The sequence below is a fragment of the Tribolium madens genome, unplaced genomic scaffold (genome assembly GCF_015345945.1).
Source record: "Tribolium madens isolate multiple individuals breed KSU strain unplaced genomic scaffold, Tmad_KSU_1.1 Scaffold_7;HRSCAF=85;Tcas5.2_LG10, whole genome shotgun sequence".
Taxonomy (NCBI): Eukaryota; Metazoa; Arthropoda; class Insecta; order Coleoptera; family Tenebrionidae; genus Tribolium; species Tribolium madens.
The window spans coordinates 2,113,415-2,128,079 of NW_025401050.1; the positions used below are offsets into that span (position 1 = coordinate 2,113,415).

At 34.4% G+C, this 14,665-nt stretch overlaps 4 protein-coding genes across 5 annotated transcripts in view; 1 reads left to right on the forward strand and 3 right to left on the reverse strand.

The window, feature by feature from the left end:
* The window catches only part of LOC123009707 (nose resistant to fluoxetine protein 6-like), a 12,423-nt gene extending 10,442 nt beyond the window's left edge, over window positions 1-1,981 (reverse strand). Inside the window, exon 1 of the mRNA XM_044406191.1 lies at window positions 1,800-1,981. Within this exon, the coding sequence (XP_044262126.1) occupies window positions 1,800-1,938 (139 nt within the window). The 5' untranslated portion in view covers window positions 1,939-1,981. The remainder of the gene's footprint in view (window positions 1-1,799) is intronic.
* Window positions 1,982-2,693: 712 nt separating this feature from the next.
* LOC123009514 (tRNA:m(4)X modification enzyme TRM13 homolog) lies at window positions 2,694-4,761 on the reverse strand. 2 transcript variants are annotated; one of them, XM_044405891.1, is made up of 5 exons: window positions 4,194-4,761; window positions 3,949-4,116; window positions 3,592-3,899; window positions 3,304-3,375; window positions 2,694-3,206 (listed from the first exon to the last, which is right to left on the reverse strand). In XM_044405891.1, exons 2-5 carry the CDS (start codon window positions 4,107-4,109, stop codon window positions 2,779-2,781), a joined length of 969 nt encoding a protein of 322 aa, XP_044261826.1. In that variant the 5' UTR covers window positions 4,110-4,116; window positions 4,194-4,761; the 3' UTR covers window positions 2,694-2,778. The 2 variants fall into 2 exon arrangements, with proteins under 2 accessions (XP_044261826.1, XP_044261825.1); XM_044405890.1 differs by having other exon boundaries at window positions 2,698-3,206; window positions 3,304-3,899; window positions 4,194-4,752.
* On the forward strand, window positions 4,278-5,379 carry LOC123009515. Its single transcript, XM_044405892.1, has 3 exons — window positions 4,278-4,742; window positions 4,790-5,093; window positions 5,142-5,379. Exons 1-3 carry the CDS (start codon window positions 4,624-4,626, stop codon window positions 5,364-5,366), a joined length of 648 nt encoding a protein of 215 aa, XP_044261827.1. The 5' UTR covers window positions 4,278-4,623; the 3' UTR covers window positions 5,367-5,379.
* A 4,067-nt stretch (window positions 5,380-9,446) lies between these two features.
* On the reverse strand, window positions 9,447-13,339 carry LOC123010011 (AMMECR1-like protein). The gene is made up of 3 exons (XM_044406622.1): window positions 13,051-13,339; window positions 12,686-13,002; window positions 9,447-9,623 (listed from the first exon to the last, which is right to left on the reverse strand). Exons 1-3 carry the CDS (start codon window positions 13,260-13,262, stop codon window positions 9,457-9,459), a joined length of 696 nt encoding a protein of 231 aa, XP_044262557.1. The 5' UTR covers window positions 13,263-13,339; the 3' UTR covers window positions 9,447-9,456.
* Between the last annotated feature and the right edge of the window lie 1,326 nt (window positions 13,340-14,665).

Sequence of the window (14,665 nt, forward strand, 5' to 3'; positions counted from 1 at the left end):
TTTTTCTTCCTTTTTTTTTCAAGATCTGTTCAAGCTGAATTAGTTAACAAAAGGTAATTAAATTAAAATCTTAACTAGGTATTAATTCTCTATTCAAGTTTGTTTCTTAATATTTTTTGTTTTCAAAGATATTCGCATTTTAAAATCGTTTTGTGAGATTAAAATATCAAGGTCTTAAAGATCAAAGTGTAATTTTTTTTAAATTTCGGAATAAATTTTAGTTAATTAAATATAACAATTTATAGATTTTTGTTGACAATTGTAATTCAGTTTCTCAATTTTCAAGATCTAAATTCTAAGATTTAATTAATTAAAGTTAAATTATTTTTAAAATATAAAAATCACATAATTAACTACCTAATTTTTTGTTTACGGAAGATCTTATTATTTTTTTTTTTTTGAAGATCTCTGCGGAGGATTAAAAACTCAAGATCTGCTGTAGAGATCAAAGAGTAAAATGTTTTAGATCAATTTAAGATAAACTAAATTAAAAGTAGTATTAAGATCATGAACAAAAACTATTCTTTCTTCAAGATCCCTATTTTCAAGATCAAATCACAAGTTTTTTTTAATAATTAAAGATAAATTTCGTAAAAAAAAAACAATCTTTATATTTTCTCTCCCATTTTTTTGCTTTTTGAATCTTCACTGATTAGATTTGTAAAAAAACAACCTAAATTACTTAAAAAAATAAAAATTAAATTTAAACTTCAATAATTTAATTCTCTGTTCAAAATGGTTTCTTATCATTTTCTATTTCTAAAAATTTTCGCATTTTCAAATCTCGCAAAATTTGTAATTTCACTTAATAAAAAATGTACTCTTTTTAAAATCTTAGTTTCTCAGTTCTCAAGATCAATGCATTTGAAAATCTTTTCAGAAATAAAAAACAAACAACAGTTGAGATCAATTGTAGGATCTGTAAAATCTTTAGGATCACTTTAAGTTAAATAGTTGTCTATTCAAGATTTTGATTTTGTTTCTCAATTCTCAAAATAAATTATTTTAAATTTATTTTGAGAATATTTTTTTTTATTTAAAAAATTGTTTAATTCTAGCAATAAGATTTTGAGATCTTCAAAAAGTCACAATTTTTTTGAAACTATTTTAAAAGATTTGAAAACAAACAATAAATTAAAATATTGTATCAGGTAAAACTCTTGAAATATGAACTTTTAAAATTCCAAAGATGTTCTATATCTTTAAAAAAACAACAAAAGGTTTTTAAATAAAATCTTGAGAAGCAACAAAATCGTACTTGACATTCAAGAGCATTTTATTCATTCATAATTTGTTGTAAAGATCTTGAAAAAGTGTAAGAATCTCAAATTCCAAGGCTTAAAACAATCATCAATATATTAATTAAATCTTCTAGTAAAACAAACTATAAATTATTATTATTATTAAAAAGCAACAAAAACAGGTCAAAGTAATAAAATGTGAGCTATTTAAAGAAATAATTTCGCTTTATAAGACAAGAAGGCGTTTTATATTCAAAATCGTATTTTATAATTCATTCAGAAATACAAAAACCGATAATTACATAAAACTTCAAATTCCAATTAACGCAAACTTGAAAATGAAAATTTGAAAGTCATTAAATATCAGCGCAAAACTCTTCAAACATTTACACGTCTTGTAAAAATCAGTGCCAGATATTTGCATAAATTATGTCACGATTTTATCTATAAAAAAAAACTTGTAGCTTTTGCAACTCTTGCAACATAATCTAATTAAAACCTAAACAAAAACGGGTTTCTTTTGCAATTGGATAATTTTGGTCAAGTTTAAAAAACTACCTTTCGCAGTGTTGTATTTGAGCAACGGTTGGCCACTCTGGCGCTGCAGAATCTTCATCACATTGTCATCACTAGCACCAACAAAACTCAAAAATCCTACAAAAAGTAGTGCAAAAATTTTTTTTCGAAAACGACTCATTGTGGCTCGTGATCGATCTTGGACTGAAACGGAGATTTAAAGTCTGGTACGATACCGGATTTTGACCATGAAAGCTTCCTCGTAGTGGGGGCTGCTTTGGGGCGAAAGCTATCACTCATTGTGACAATGACAGTGGGTTTTTCAACCATCACTGGGCAAAAATTAAAAGAAAACAAAATTTCGACAAGACAACCGTTTTTTTCATTGTTGATTAATAAATGGTTTAATTTAATAATTAAATAAATAAAATTCAAAGCTGAGTTTCGAAAAAAAAACATCGCTTCAAAATTCTAAAATTTATAAATTTCTAAAATACTACAATCCTAAAAAAAATTAAAATAGTCGAATTCTGGTAAATATAAATATTATAAATAATATAAATACACGACTTCAAAAGTCTAAAATTTACGGATTTCTAAAATACAAATTTCTAATACTGCTACTAAATTACTGATCAAATATGTGAAAATAATTCTAGAATTCTAGAATTACCTATTTCTGTTGATTCTAAGTTCTAGATTCTAAAATTTTTTTAATTGAAACAATAAAAGACGTCTAAAATTTCTGGTTCTAAGTTTATAAAAAGGATTCCTATTTCTGATTTCTAGCTGTAAAAACATGGAATTCTAAAATCTAAAAAAAAAGGTTTCTAGAGAAGATATTCTGGGAATTTGGGTTTTGGTACATATTCTCAAAATAATCTAAAATTCCAGATCCTAAAAAAGAAAATGAAGAAAAAGAAGAAGAAAAAAACAAAGGTTATTCGCTTAAAAAATTTATAAAAAAACACACAGTTAACAGTCATATACATAGTGTCAACACAAGAAAACAACAAATAATTCAAGATGTTTTATTTTTTGCAACAATACAAACATTTTCTAACGACACATCCGCCTCGACGTAGTAGTGCAATCGACACTCAAACCCCAAACCCTCCAAAAACTGCAATCGCCCCCAATTCAGGAGCGCTTTAGCCCTCCTCCCCAACTCCTCCTTCTGACTCCTCGTCACTCCAATCTCCTTATCCCTCTCATTGCCCTCCACTGTCCCCCCAATTTGGTTCTTCTCCCGACTCAAACCCGTCCCACAAGTGGCCCAACTGCTCATCCCACACATCATTTCAAAATCGGGCTTCGTCAAACCGACCCGATTAAAGAAATCTTTACCGACATAAGCCCCCCAGCGACATCTGTGGTGGCAACAGAAAGTCATAGTCAAGCCCCCAACCTTAACACTTGACACGTTCAACAAACACCTCAAGGCCAAATCTGAAAACAAAAAAGGCTAGGCAACCAGTAATACACCCGTGTTAGATTTCAATCATATCTCAAACTTTTTAATTTTTTTTTAATAAATAAAACTTACCAGTCGCGTCCCCACACAAGTGTTTCGTAACCCCCACAATGGAGGCACTCCCCGAGACAGCATCCAATTTATCTAAAACCAAGTCGGCTATATCGGCCCTAATTCGTTTCACTTTTTCGCTCTTTTCCAATTTATTATCACGTTTGTGCTTGGGGGAGGAGCGTTCAATTAAGAGAAAAGTCCCCTGGGGGCACGCCTGTGCCAACCAGTAGCTCAACAGCCCCCTCCCAGCCCCAAACTCAATAAAACACGTTTCAGGTTTAATCAAATCACACTCTTGCAACAAACCTAAAATCGCCGACGCCTGTTTCAGGTGTTTTTTACTTTTGTCCCCATACTCAGGCTTGGCCAATTCAGCCTCCACCACACTGTGCCCCCGGAAATTCCCCGTAACTTGATCACTCAAAAACTCCTCAAAAATCTTGTTAATTCGTCCAATAACTGTAACAATTTCACTCGTGCTAAACTCAGATAGTGATTTATGGTCCTCGGGGGCATCCCCCAAATTCACCCCTTGCTGGATATAAGCCACGGCAGCCCCCGGTCTCGCATTACAAATTTTCAAGTGTTTGCGCAAATTATGAGCGTAACAAGTGCTGCAACTCAAGGGTTAGTAACACGGTAGGGCTCAAGTAAACCACAAACTGTTTGGGGTCAAGGGGGCACACAATCCGGATTTTATCATCGTTTGTGGCCCCGGCTGGTTGATGCTCACCGCAAAACCTATCACCCGGCTTTACACTCATGCGACAGAAGCGCTTTTTACGAACCACAAAGTGGTTACAATGTGGGGGCTCCTCACACATTTTTGACCTAAAAAATGAGGTTAAATGTCACAACATTTTTGTTTTACCCAATTTTTGGGTATTATTATCGGTGAAAAGTGTTACCTGATGGGACAAGTGTGGGTTAATTGATGTTTGTGTGTCGCCGGAGTGATTAAATCCTTGTTTTAGGGGGTTGATGACACTTGTCACTAGGTTTGAGGTTAGGTAATACAACCTCACAAAATTCGGAGTAGTGGTAATTAAGCAATTGGAGGCTATTTCAAAGACACGAGTCAACCACCAAAAACGTATTTTTAGTCCCCAGTCACGACTTTTTAATTAAATTTTTATTTGTATTACAAAAAGTGAGGTTATGTCACCGTCACATGTCAATGTTTTTGGCTAAATTCTTGCCCGTGTATCGGTTATATCATTACGTAAGACCCGTAGTGTCCCCCCCAAACGACCATACTAACCATCCTGAGTGGTTAGATCGTTGTGTTAGCGATATTAAGGTTTAAATTTTGAGGTTAAAGTACATAACCTCAAAATCATGGCGTTGTTACGCAAAAATTTCAGCGATATCCCCCCCGACGCTGTTATTTTATCAGAAGAGGAGGCTCTCAAGTACCAAAGCAAGCTCCTCAACACGTGGAAAAACACCAGCGACATGTAGGCAGCCCCCCAGAAGTGTGACCACTAATTGTCCTTTTTTGCAGTTTTGGGTACAAATTCGGGCCGTATATCCTAAGTGCAGCTGGTTTTTTTAGTGGCTTCTTCCTGAACTCCTACTACCGGCAAAAATTCAAGCTTTTGGGGCACGGCCGCGCCTCCACCTACCTCCCAGTATGCATTCTCCCGGCGACTTTCTCCCTCCTCACCCACGTGGAGTTCGTGCAAAAAGATGTCGTTTTGCAGAAACGCGGCACGTGCCCTACATGTCTCGAGATGCGGGGGGCCGCGATCCAGGCCCTCATCGGATGTGTTTTCCCCACGGTGCTAGCCCCCATGGCCAACCTATCCGTGTGTATTTCCCCAATTTAGGGTTTTTTGTTTGATGAATTGTTGCAGTTGGCACACCGATATGTCACATTCAATGTCCCTGACTTGGCCCGGGAGCCGGGCAAAGTCTTCAACTTGATTCGGGCCAAGTCCCAGCCCATTTCCACAGTCCTCTTGGCGATTTTCCTGGGGCAGGCCTTTTTTGGGGCCCTTGTCACTTACCTCGAAGCCAAATCTGTGATAAACGTCAACACGAAACTGGCCGAATTGGAGAGACAACTCGAAAATTCCTAAATAAAAAATTTCAAAGTTATAAAAGTAATTTTATTAAACCTTTGAACCCCACTACAATACATTTAAACACTAATTAAATCAGAAAAGTGTCTCTTAGGCACATTTTCTCCGATGTTTTGCTGTGTTTTGACCGAAATGAGAGATATGCGAGATTATTGTAGAGCAGTGGATTTCGTTTACCCAATTGAATCCTGAGTTTTGAGACACTTAGCTGGGGCCCCAGGGCCCCCAACTTTGGCTGTGTTGCGATCACATGTCTCAGTCCAGTGATACAGCAACGAGATCACACTATGATGTTCATTGAGCATCATCCATGATTGTTAACTACTCAACATGACAAAATGGCAGTGATGATTTAAGTTTTGAATTTTTACCATCGCAAAATTTTCAAGTTTTTTTAAAATTTTTACACACTACCCATCTCTATTCCTAGTTTTTCTTACATAAGGTTAATACAACTTCACTCACACAAATGATAAGTAAATATACTTAAAGTTATTTATATGGTTTTTGGGTAATTATTGCAATGCACCCCTTTTTGCGGACGATTATTGACAATTTTGCTATTTTAGGCAATGTAAAAATATATTTCCTATGTTACAATGTTTGAACAAGTTGAATCTTAATTTAGTGTGGTAACACTGGAAGCAAAAGCAAGGTTGGCACCCGTGCATTGCTGTGCGATGGTAGCAGTGTTGCCAGCTCGGGGAAATGTCGTCAGATCTGGGGATTTTTATGCCCAAATTCTTAATTTGGTTTTTTAATTATTATTTTAGCCAGAAACTCACCTCATTTATTTTATTTTAGCCTTTTTCGGAGCGTTTTTCAGCAAAATTTCCTAGGGGCCGTTAATTTGAAACAAATGTGTACAACCAATTCCAATTACAAAAAAATTCACCAAAATTCCAAATTAATTATTGCAATTCCAAAATAATTTCTGCAATTCCAAATTAATTCCGATAGTTTTAAGAAATTCAACGTAATTTTCAAAAGAATTCTAGAAATTCCAGAAAAATTTTAGTAATTTATTCCATCGTAATTCCATTGTTTTTAGATTAGTTCGTACAATTAATTTCTGTAATTACAACATAATAATTTTAGTAATTCGAAAAAAATCCAGTAATTTACAAATAATTCCGATAAGTAAAATCCACCAAAATTCAATTTTAATAATTCTATTGATTAATATTGAATTCATCGTAATTTTATTGTTTTCGGATTAATTCCAATAATTCTACATTATTTCTTGTAATTACAACTTTATTGCAACATATAATTTCCGTAATTCCAAATTAATTACGATACTTATAGGATAACCAACGTAATTTTGTAATTTACAAGTAATTCCGGTAATTCAATTCCAGTAATTCCGGTAATTGGTAATTCCAATGTTTTCAAGTTAATTCAATTCTTAAAATTCTAAATTAATTCCTATAGTCCAACTTAATTCCAATTTAATTTTCGTAATTTTGTACTTTTAAAATAATTCCTGCAACACCGAATTAATTCCAAGAAATTTAATGCAATTTTCAATAGTATATTATAATACTAGTTTATAAGCAAGCCTTTAAAACACGCACGACGGGTTTAATAGCACGACGCGTGAGGGGAGTGCTTTTAACGTCGTAAAGGCGCTTATAAACGAGTGTTATACGCTATTTTTTATTATACCTGCCCATCTGCGATCTTTTATGACCATTGAAAAAATGTGAATTCACACAATAAAATTATCAAAGGTTGTTTGTGAATCGTTTTCGTAGAGACGGTTACTAGTTTACGTTGTTATGTACATTTTTCGACGTTTGTAAAAATCACTTCAGAAAATGAGTGAAGATATTAAAAGGCTAGCAGAACAAGCAGAACTGCGATTAATTCCGGAAAAATCAAAATTTGCGTAGTGCAAGTATGTAGTGGCTAGTGGCAAGTGGCGTAGTGGCTATATTGAAGAATCCACTTCAATCAAAATAGTTATTTGGTCAATGTCCGTCTCTTGTTGCGACCTAGCTTCCAGATGCTAAAAAATACACAGGCCACGCGTTTCGACGGACTTCTGCAACAATCATGGCAAATATTGGAATGAGTGTGGATGAACTTAAACGATAAGTTGGGTGGAAGTCTTCAACGGTGGCAAATTCGTATGTTGAAGAGTCTACCACGAATAAACTTTGTGTGTCAAGGCGCATTATTGGGGCAGTAAGTGGAAGTAATACTATTACATCTGTGGCTCCAAYAAGGAATGTATGTGAAACAGCGCAATGGGAGGAGTCTTCTACTAGTTTAAATAATAACGATGTAATTAAACGTTCCGGGTTACAATTTTCAAACAACAGTAATTGTACGATTCATGTGTATTTCAATAAATAAATAAATTCGTTCGTGTCAACATTATCTAAATTTCTAACTAAATTTATTGTTACCATGGCAACTTTAAAGCACTAGAGCTTTAAAGGCCCCTTTATGCACGCTTTTGCGTGTTTTAATCAGTGATTATGATGCAGGTATAATAAAAAATAAATTATCTCCGTTAATTTTATAAAGAATTTCAGTAATTCTAAAAAATTCCAGAAAGTTTAGAAAAATTTCACCGAAATTCAATTTTAGTAATTTTATTAATCCATGGTTTTCAGATTAATTCCAAATTAATTTTCGTAATTCTACAATAATTCTTGTAATTTAAAATTAATTCCAAAAAGTTCAATGCAATTTTTAAACTAAATTTGCTTCGTAAATTTTAAAAAATGTGGTAATTCCAGTAATTAAAATTATGGTGATTCCAGACAATCCAAAAATAATTTTAATAATTCCAAAAACTTCCAAGCAATTACATCTAATTCCAGAGTTAATGGCCCCTCTAAAATTTCGTTAAAAACAAACTGAAAACTTATCAAATTAGGACAAAACTAGTGTTATTTTTGCATTTTTAGAAAAATTACCAAATTAGATTGAAATTGATATTATTTTAGCTCGATTTAATTTGTTTTTGAACCAGAAATTCTTTATTTTCCACGATATTCTCAGAACATGTCTAAAAATTACAAAAATTTATCTAAATTGATGTTATTTCCTTTGTTTTATTCAATTTTGAGTGAAATTTTGTCAAAAAAATTAGCCGTAAATGGCGTATTTTACATTTAAACAATTTTATTAAGTAAAAAACGTAAATCTTGACAGTATACGGGCTATTAAAGGTGACGTCACAGACGCGACTGTAATGAAGCTAAACATACAGTGTTGCCAGTTGTGATACTAGAGTACCAAATTGATACTAGATTTTTTTTACTAGATATTTATATTTACTTGTAAACCAATAATAATTTATATTCTCAGCCAAATACACATTATGTGAATGTTAATATTTTTTATTTTGTTTTGTTTTGGTACGACCTATCCACTCCTGTCGTTTGCAACATTCTGGCAATGCTGTACACATATTTTTGACGTACACAGAAAGTGAGGTTAGAACAGATTAAATTTCAGAAATGTTGACTACAATTGTTAAAACCATTACGAAACGACACACATTTTTCATAGCAACTATTTCCTTAGAAACAATCTCCCTACACAGGATTCAAGAAATAAACTTTTATTTGTTTAGCTTCAAAGGTACAGTCACGTACCTTGCTGACGTCACACTAATAGAGCGTATTAGAAAAGTTTAAATGAATATTATAAATATTATAAATATTATATAAATAAAATGAATAATCAGATCTGGTGAATTTATTTTTTTGGGCTGGCAACACTGCTGGTTAGGCACGGAGTGACAATTTGAAACCTAACCTAATTCGCGCTCGGATTGACAACTTTTGGTGTTGGTAGTACTGTTTTAAAACTTCATACAGTAGCCGATGACATTCAAGGGTCACTTCCGTTTCCGGTGGTAGTCGGGCGAGAGGGGGTAGTCCGGCTGGTAGGAGGGTCCCGGAAAGTGGTCCCACCAGAGGGGCGCCGGCTGAAGCATGTAGGGCGGTGGCGGGGCATACAGCGGGAAAGTGGGCTGGACCATGACGAGGGGGGGTGGCAATGCGGCGTGATGCGAGGGGGCGTTATGTGGGGACGCCGCCATCGGGGGGCGCCCCCACATTAGCTGCTAGCAGCGCTGACTGTTCCAATGGTTCATGTAATCTTGATAAGTCACTGTTATTTTCTCACTTTGATAACGAGTCAGTTTTATGCTGCGACGCACTTCGTTTGATATCACCGATTTATAGCCCCCTTTGCGCAGGAGAGAGTCGATGGTCTGCAGTTGATCCCAACCTGGGGGCAAAAGAAAACTCCAGTAAACTGAACTCAAGTTGGCAACAGTGAAAAAATGACATCTGTCAAGTTTTATTCAGTGCTGCAAACCTAATTTTCGAATCACAGGCTACTCGGATCAGAAATTTTATTTTATTTTATACACAGGGTGATGAAACAAATTGTGTAATAAATAAATATTCAGATTTTTTTTTTTCATATCCCATAACCTGTAACCAATGAAACACTTACATTTTTCATACTCAAATTCTTCAAAAACTTCAGAAATGTGATAGTTTGTAACGTCAAAATTGACATCTCATCCATTTGATAATATTTCCATTAAAATCATGGCATCCAACTTTGAAAATTCAAATACACTATAATTTTTTCCAATTTTCAAAAAATTTCTGTAAGAAATTTGACATTTTCCTTAAAATCAGTGCAACCAACATGACAACATAAGAATCTCTACACAATTCCTAACGATCAAAGTAGCCATGTCTTTGACATTTTTTCTAACAAATTGTAAAAATAACTAGAAAAATAAAAGATTTTCATGTTAAAAATGACATTTCCTTTAAAATCAATGCTACCAACATAATAAAAAACTGATCTCGAAACAATTTCAAATAATCAGAATTGCGGTGTTTTTTCAACTTAAAAAAATAAAAAAAGTCATAACATTTTGGTATGAAAAATGGCATTTTCTTTAAAATCAATGCGCTACCAACATAAGAAAAAAAACTGATCTCGAAACAATTCAAGTAATCAGAGTTGCGGTGTTTTTTGACATTAAAAAAAATAAAAATTCCATAAAATTTTGGTGTTATAAAATGACATTTTCTTTAAAATCAATGCTACCAACATAATAAAAAAACATATTTCGGAACAATTTCAAATAATCAGAGTTGCGGTGTTTTTTAACAATCTACACAAAAAATAAAAAATGACACAATTTACTTTCGGATCATGTGGCTCCAATCCTGACATTTTCCTTAAAATAAATACTAACAACATAGTACACAACCTGATCCCCAAAAACAAATTAAAACAACCAAGATGGCGGTGATTTTTTAACAATTTGTTCAAAATAACAGATTTAAAAATGGTACAATTTAGTTCCTTTCGGTTTCGGGTCATGTGACCTAGAAATCATATTTTTTTCAACCAACAAATTTCGATGTTAAATTTAACATTTTCCTCAAAATCAGTGTGACCAACATGACAAGATAAAAATTTATCGGTAAACAATTTCAACGATATCTTTTGATGTTTTTTGTGACAATTTGTGTTCGGGTCATGTGACCCAAACAAACGATATTTAACACGACATTTTCCTCAAAATCAGTGTATAGGTCATAGAAACACCAAGAAGGATGCGCAGAGACGAAAACTGGTCGCGGACGCATCCATTCGTAAATATAGGGGAGTTCTGAAATTAGTTGAAAGCAGTGGCGTGTATTCGCACTTATTTATATGAACAAAACAAATAATCCATACCTATACTGTAATAAAAATATTTTAATTTTATTACTTTATTACTAAATAACATTTTAAGGCATTTGTTCTTTTATAAATTGCAATACTCAGTAACCATTTGAGAAAGTTATTAGAAATTGTTCAACAAGGTTCAAATTATTATTGAAATTCTTACATCTTACTGATTAGGTATGAAAACAAAACATCACTAAAAAATGTGTATTATACTTACTTATTAACAGGGGCATTTTATAAATGTTAACTTTGAAAAATTAATTAAAATTAATTATAATACAAATATCAATGTAAGCCACGCTTTATTGTCATTATGATTGACGATTGAAACTAAAATTTGAAAGTTCAATTAGTTGAAATTAATTTTTGGCGTCGATTTTCCGAAACAATAATGCCAGCAATACGTGTTATTATCTAAAATCAATAAATTATTTTAATTTGTTGTCATTTTTTCTCTCGCTCTCAGGAGAAAATTTACAAAAACCTAAAGTGAGGTTAATTGCCTAAGACCCATTTTTATGTCAGTCGAATGACACTGCTCAAGTTTTCCCACCACACCGAGTACGCACTGGCTCCGCCTATCGATATCCTTCTTGGTTTCTATGAGGTCTAACCAATATGACCAGATAAATTATGTACGGATCATGTGACCCACACGCACGAAATTTTTTCAACTGTTCATAACATTTTGGTGCTAAATTTGACATTTTCCGTAAAATCAATGCGACCAACTTAATAAAAAAGCTAGTTTCTAATACTCAGGATGGCGGTGTTTTTTTGACATTTTGTGTAATAATTCGTTCAAAAATAATAAATTAAACAATTTAGTTTCAGGCCACCATATTTTTCGACTTTCACCAAAAAAAATTGATGTTAAATTTGACATTTTCCTACAATCAACGCAACCAACATAACAAAATAAAAATTTATCTCAAAACAATTACAAACAATCAAAGTGACGACGTTTTTTGACATATTTTAAACTAATTTTAAGGTCATGTGATCCAAGAACCAATTAATAGCTGTTAGTCAAGTCACGTGATTGCAAAATCGCACTCGATTGGCCAAATTAAGACATACATTAGTAAAAAGAGCCAACCCACGTACACAAAGAGAAAAAACTAGTTCCCTCTTTTTCTACAAATGTACATCTTCGTTTATCATTTATTTTAAGAAAAAAATACAAGAATAGACTTTATTTAACAAACTTGAGATCATTTTTACAAGTCAGTCGAAAAAAAAATGTGAAATGTAACTAAAAATATATTTGTAGGTGCCCCAAGCCATCTCAATAGGGCCCAAATCTGGTTTTTCTGACAATTTTAACGTTTGTAGTGACATCCGTTCAATTAAATTTCTGATCAGAGTGACCTTTGACTTTAAAATCTTGCATTGTTGCCAACTTCATTTCAAAGTCACAGGTCACTTCGATCGAAAAACAAGGCCATTGTGTGCACACTAACCGGGTCACCTGTCATCGCTGCCAACTCAAAGAAACCAAATCCACCACTTCGAGTCCACTTACCTGCCACGTCTGTCTCGTGCCCCCTTAGGGGGCCCTCCCCCCACTCATCCACCTTTTTTACCTTGTTCTGAGGCGACTTCAGGTAAGTACGTCGCTGTTCTCTTGTTGCCCTTCTCGTTGATAAACTCGATCCTGATCCCATGCACCCCCACTTCCCAGTCGAGGTAGTCGTCCCCGTCCTCAAAATGCCTCAAAATCGACACCGAGACGCTCAACTTGGGGAACTCCTCGCGTGTCACCGGACTGAACCGCGAGTCTTTGAAGGCGCTCGTGACGGCGTACTCCCGCAGCCCCGATTGCAGATTCATGGCGTTGAAGGTGCCAATGCAGCCCCTCAGCCGCTTGTCTTTGCCGATCTTCCAGGTGACAAACAGGGGGCTGAAATGAGACAGTTAGACAACGAGTGGAGGCGACAAGGGGGCTCACTATGCGTCGTTGCTGAAGGAGGGGGTCTTCGGCGGGGCCAGGTTGTACAAGTGACAGTAGAGGACGTCGAAACAAAAGAAGCACATCTCGGGCAAGGCCACCATGCCTGGGTTGGGAATGCCGTTGGGCACCACCGAAGTACCATTACACGATGGGACACTCGAGGAATTGTTCAATTTCTGCTTTTTCGTGCCACAACACCCAGCAGCCATCGTATTTTCGCCAATTCACAAACAGCTGACCGAGCCAGATGGCTGCACCACCGAAACAAAGACAAAGCGACGAGTTCTCTCCTTGTCGCACTCGTTGTGCCGCAATTGTGACGTCACAAAGATCCATGAGATCAGAGTGCGGTTGGCAGCACTTCATGCACCAAACACAAAAAATTTAAATTTGAAATTGTGATTTCAAACACCTCATTCGCCAATTTCGATTTCTAAGCCACACTACCACAAATATAACTACCTCTCAATTTTTAACCCACCCATTCACTATTTTAGATAGTTTTTTTGTTGACTTGATTGGGGTTGGTAGTGGTTTAGTGCCATTTTCAATTGTTATTATAATCCATTTCATTGAAATTGGCATAACAGTAGGCCATGATTGTGTAAACCGCGCTTTAAATGTGAAAAAGGCTTTACATATTAAGGAACTAAATTTGTCACTAGAAAAAGTGAGGTTAAGATAGTTAAAATTTTATTTTTAAAGAACCCTTTTTCAGAAGTTTTCAGAGAGTTTTTTCGATAAAAAGTTTAACATCCTGTTTCATCCCTTTGTAGGTGTAGTTTTAACACTAAAAACATACACTATTTGCTTTGTAGAAAATACAGACTTCGTTGATAATAAGTGGCTTCCAGAAATTTTAAAAGACGTTTTATTCACACCGGAGATYAAACACAATTTGTTTTCCGTGTAAGTTGCATCCGAAAGGGGTTTGGATTTTGTCATTAAAAATGTAGGACAAAATTTTTAAACAATGGTAAAGTTGTTGCGATCGGAGGGGAAAAAAGAAATCTGTACAAAATGGAGCTTCGCGTACTGCAGCCTGAAAAATCGTGTTTTGCCCAGGATAAAGTAATTTGGCTTAATTCAAATTGGTATAGTTGATTCCATTAACCTAAAATTCCTAAAACAGGAATAACAAAAAGAAGTTCATTATGTTTTCAAACATASCTTAGCGAGTACTTTAAATCTGAAGAGAACTAGTTTTAATTAAAATTTGAAAAAGTAGTGGGAATAACGAACAAACAACGAAAACACTGAAAAAACGAATACAAATGTCAGTCATGTCAGTTCAATAAACAATGTAGGTAAGTAATCAAAGAAAAACAAAAACCCCATCAGCTGTTATAACAGGAACATGTGCAAGGCTACAAACTTAAATACGAAATTCCATAGCCACCTATTATGCCAATTTAAATGAAATCTACTATATTGTTGTTACAAAATGGTGGTGTTCGTGGGTGAATAAGTGGAGAAGTTGGGGAAAATGGGGTTAACCAGATGCAGAAAAACGTTAAGTGAATACTCCGGTTTAATTACCTAATTAATATTAGTTTAATGTTTTAATTGGCATAATTTTGATTTAATTTTTTTGTTTATGCAACCAGTTATA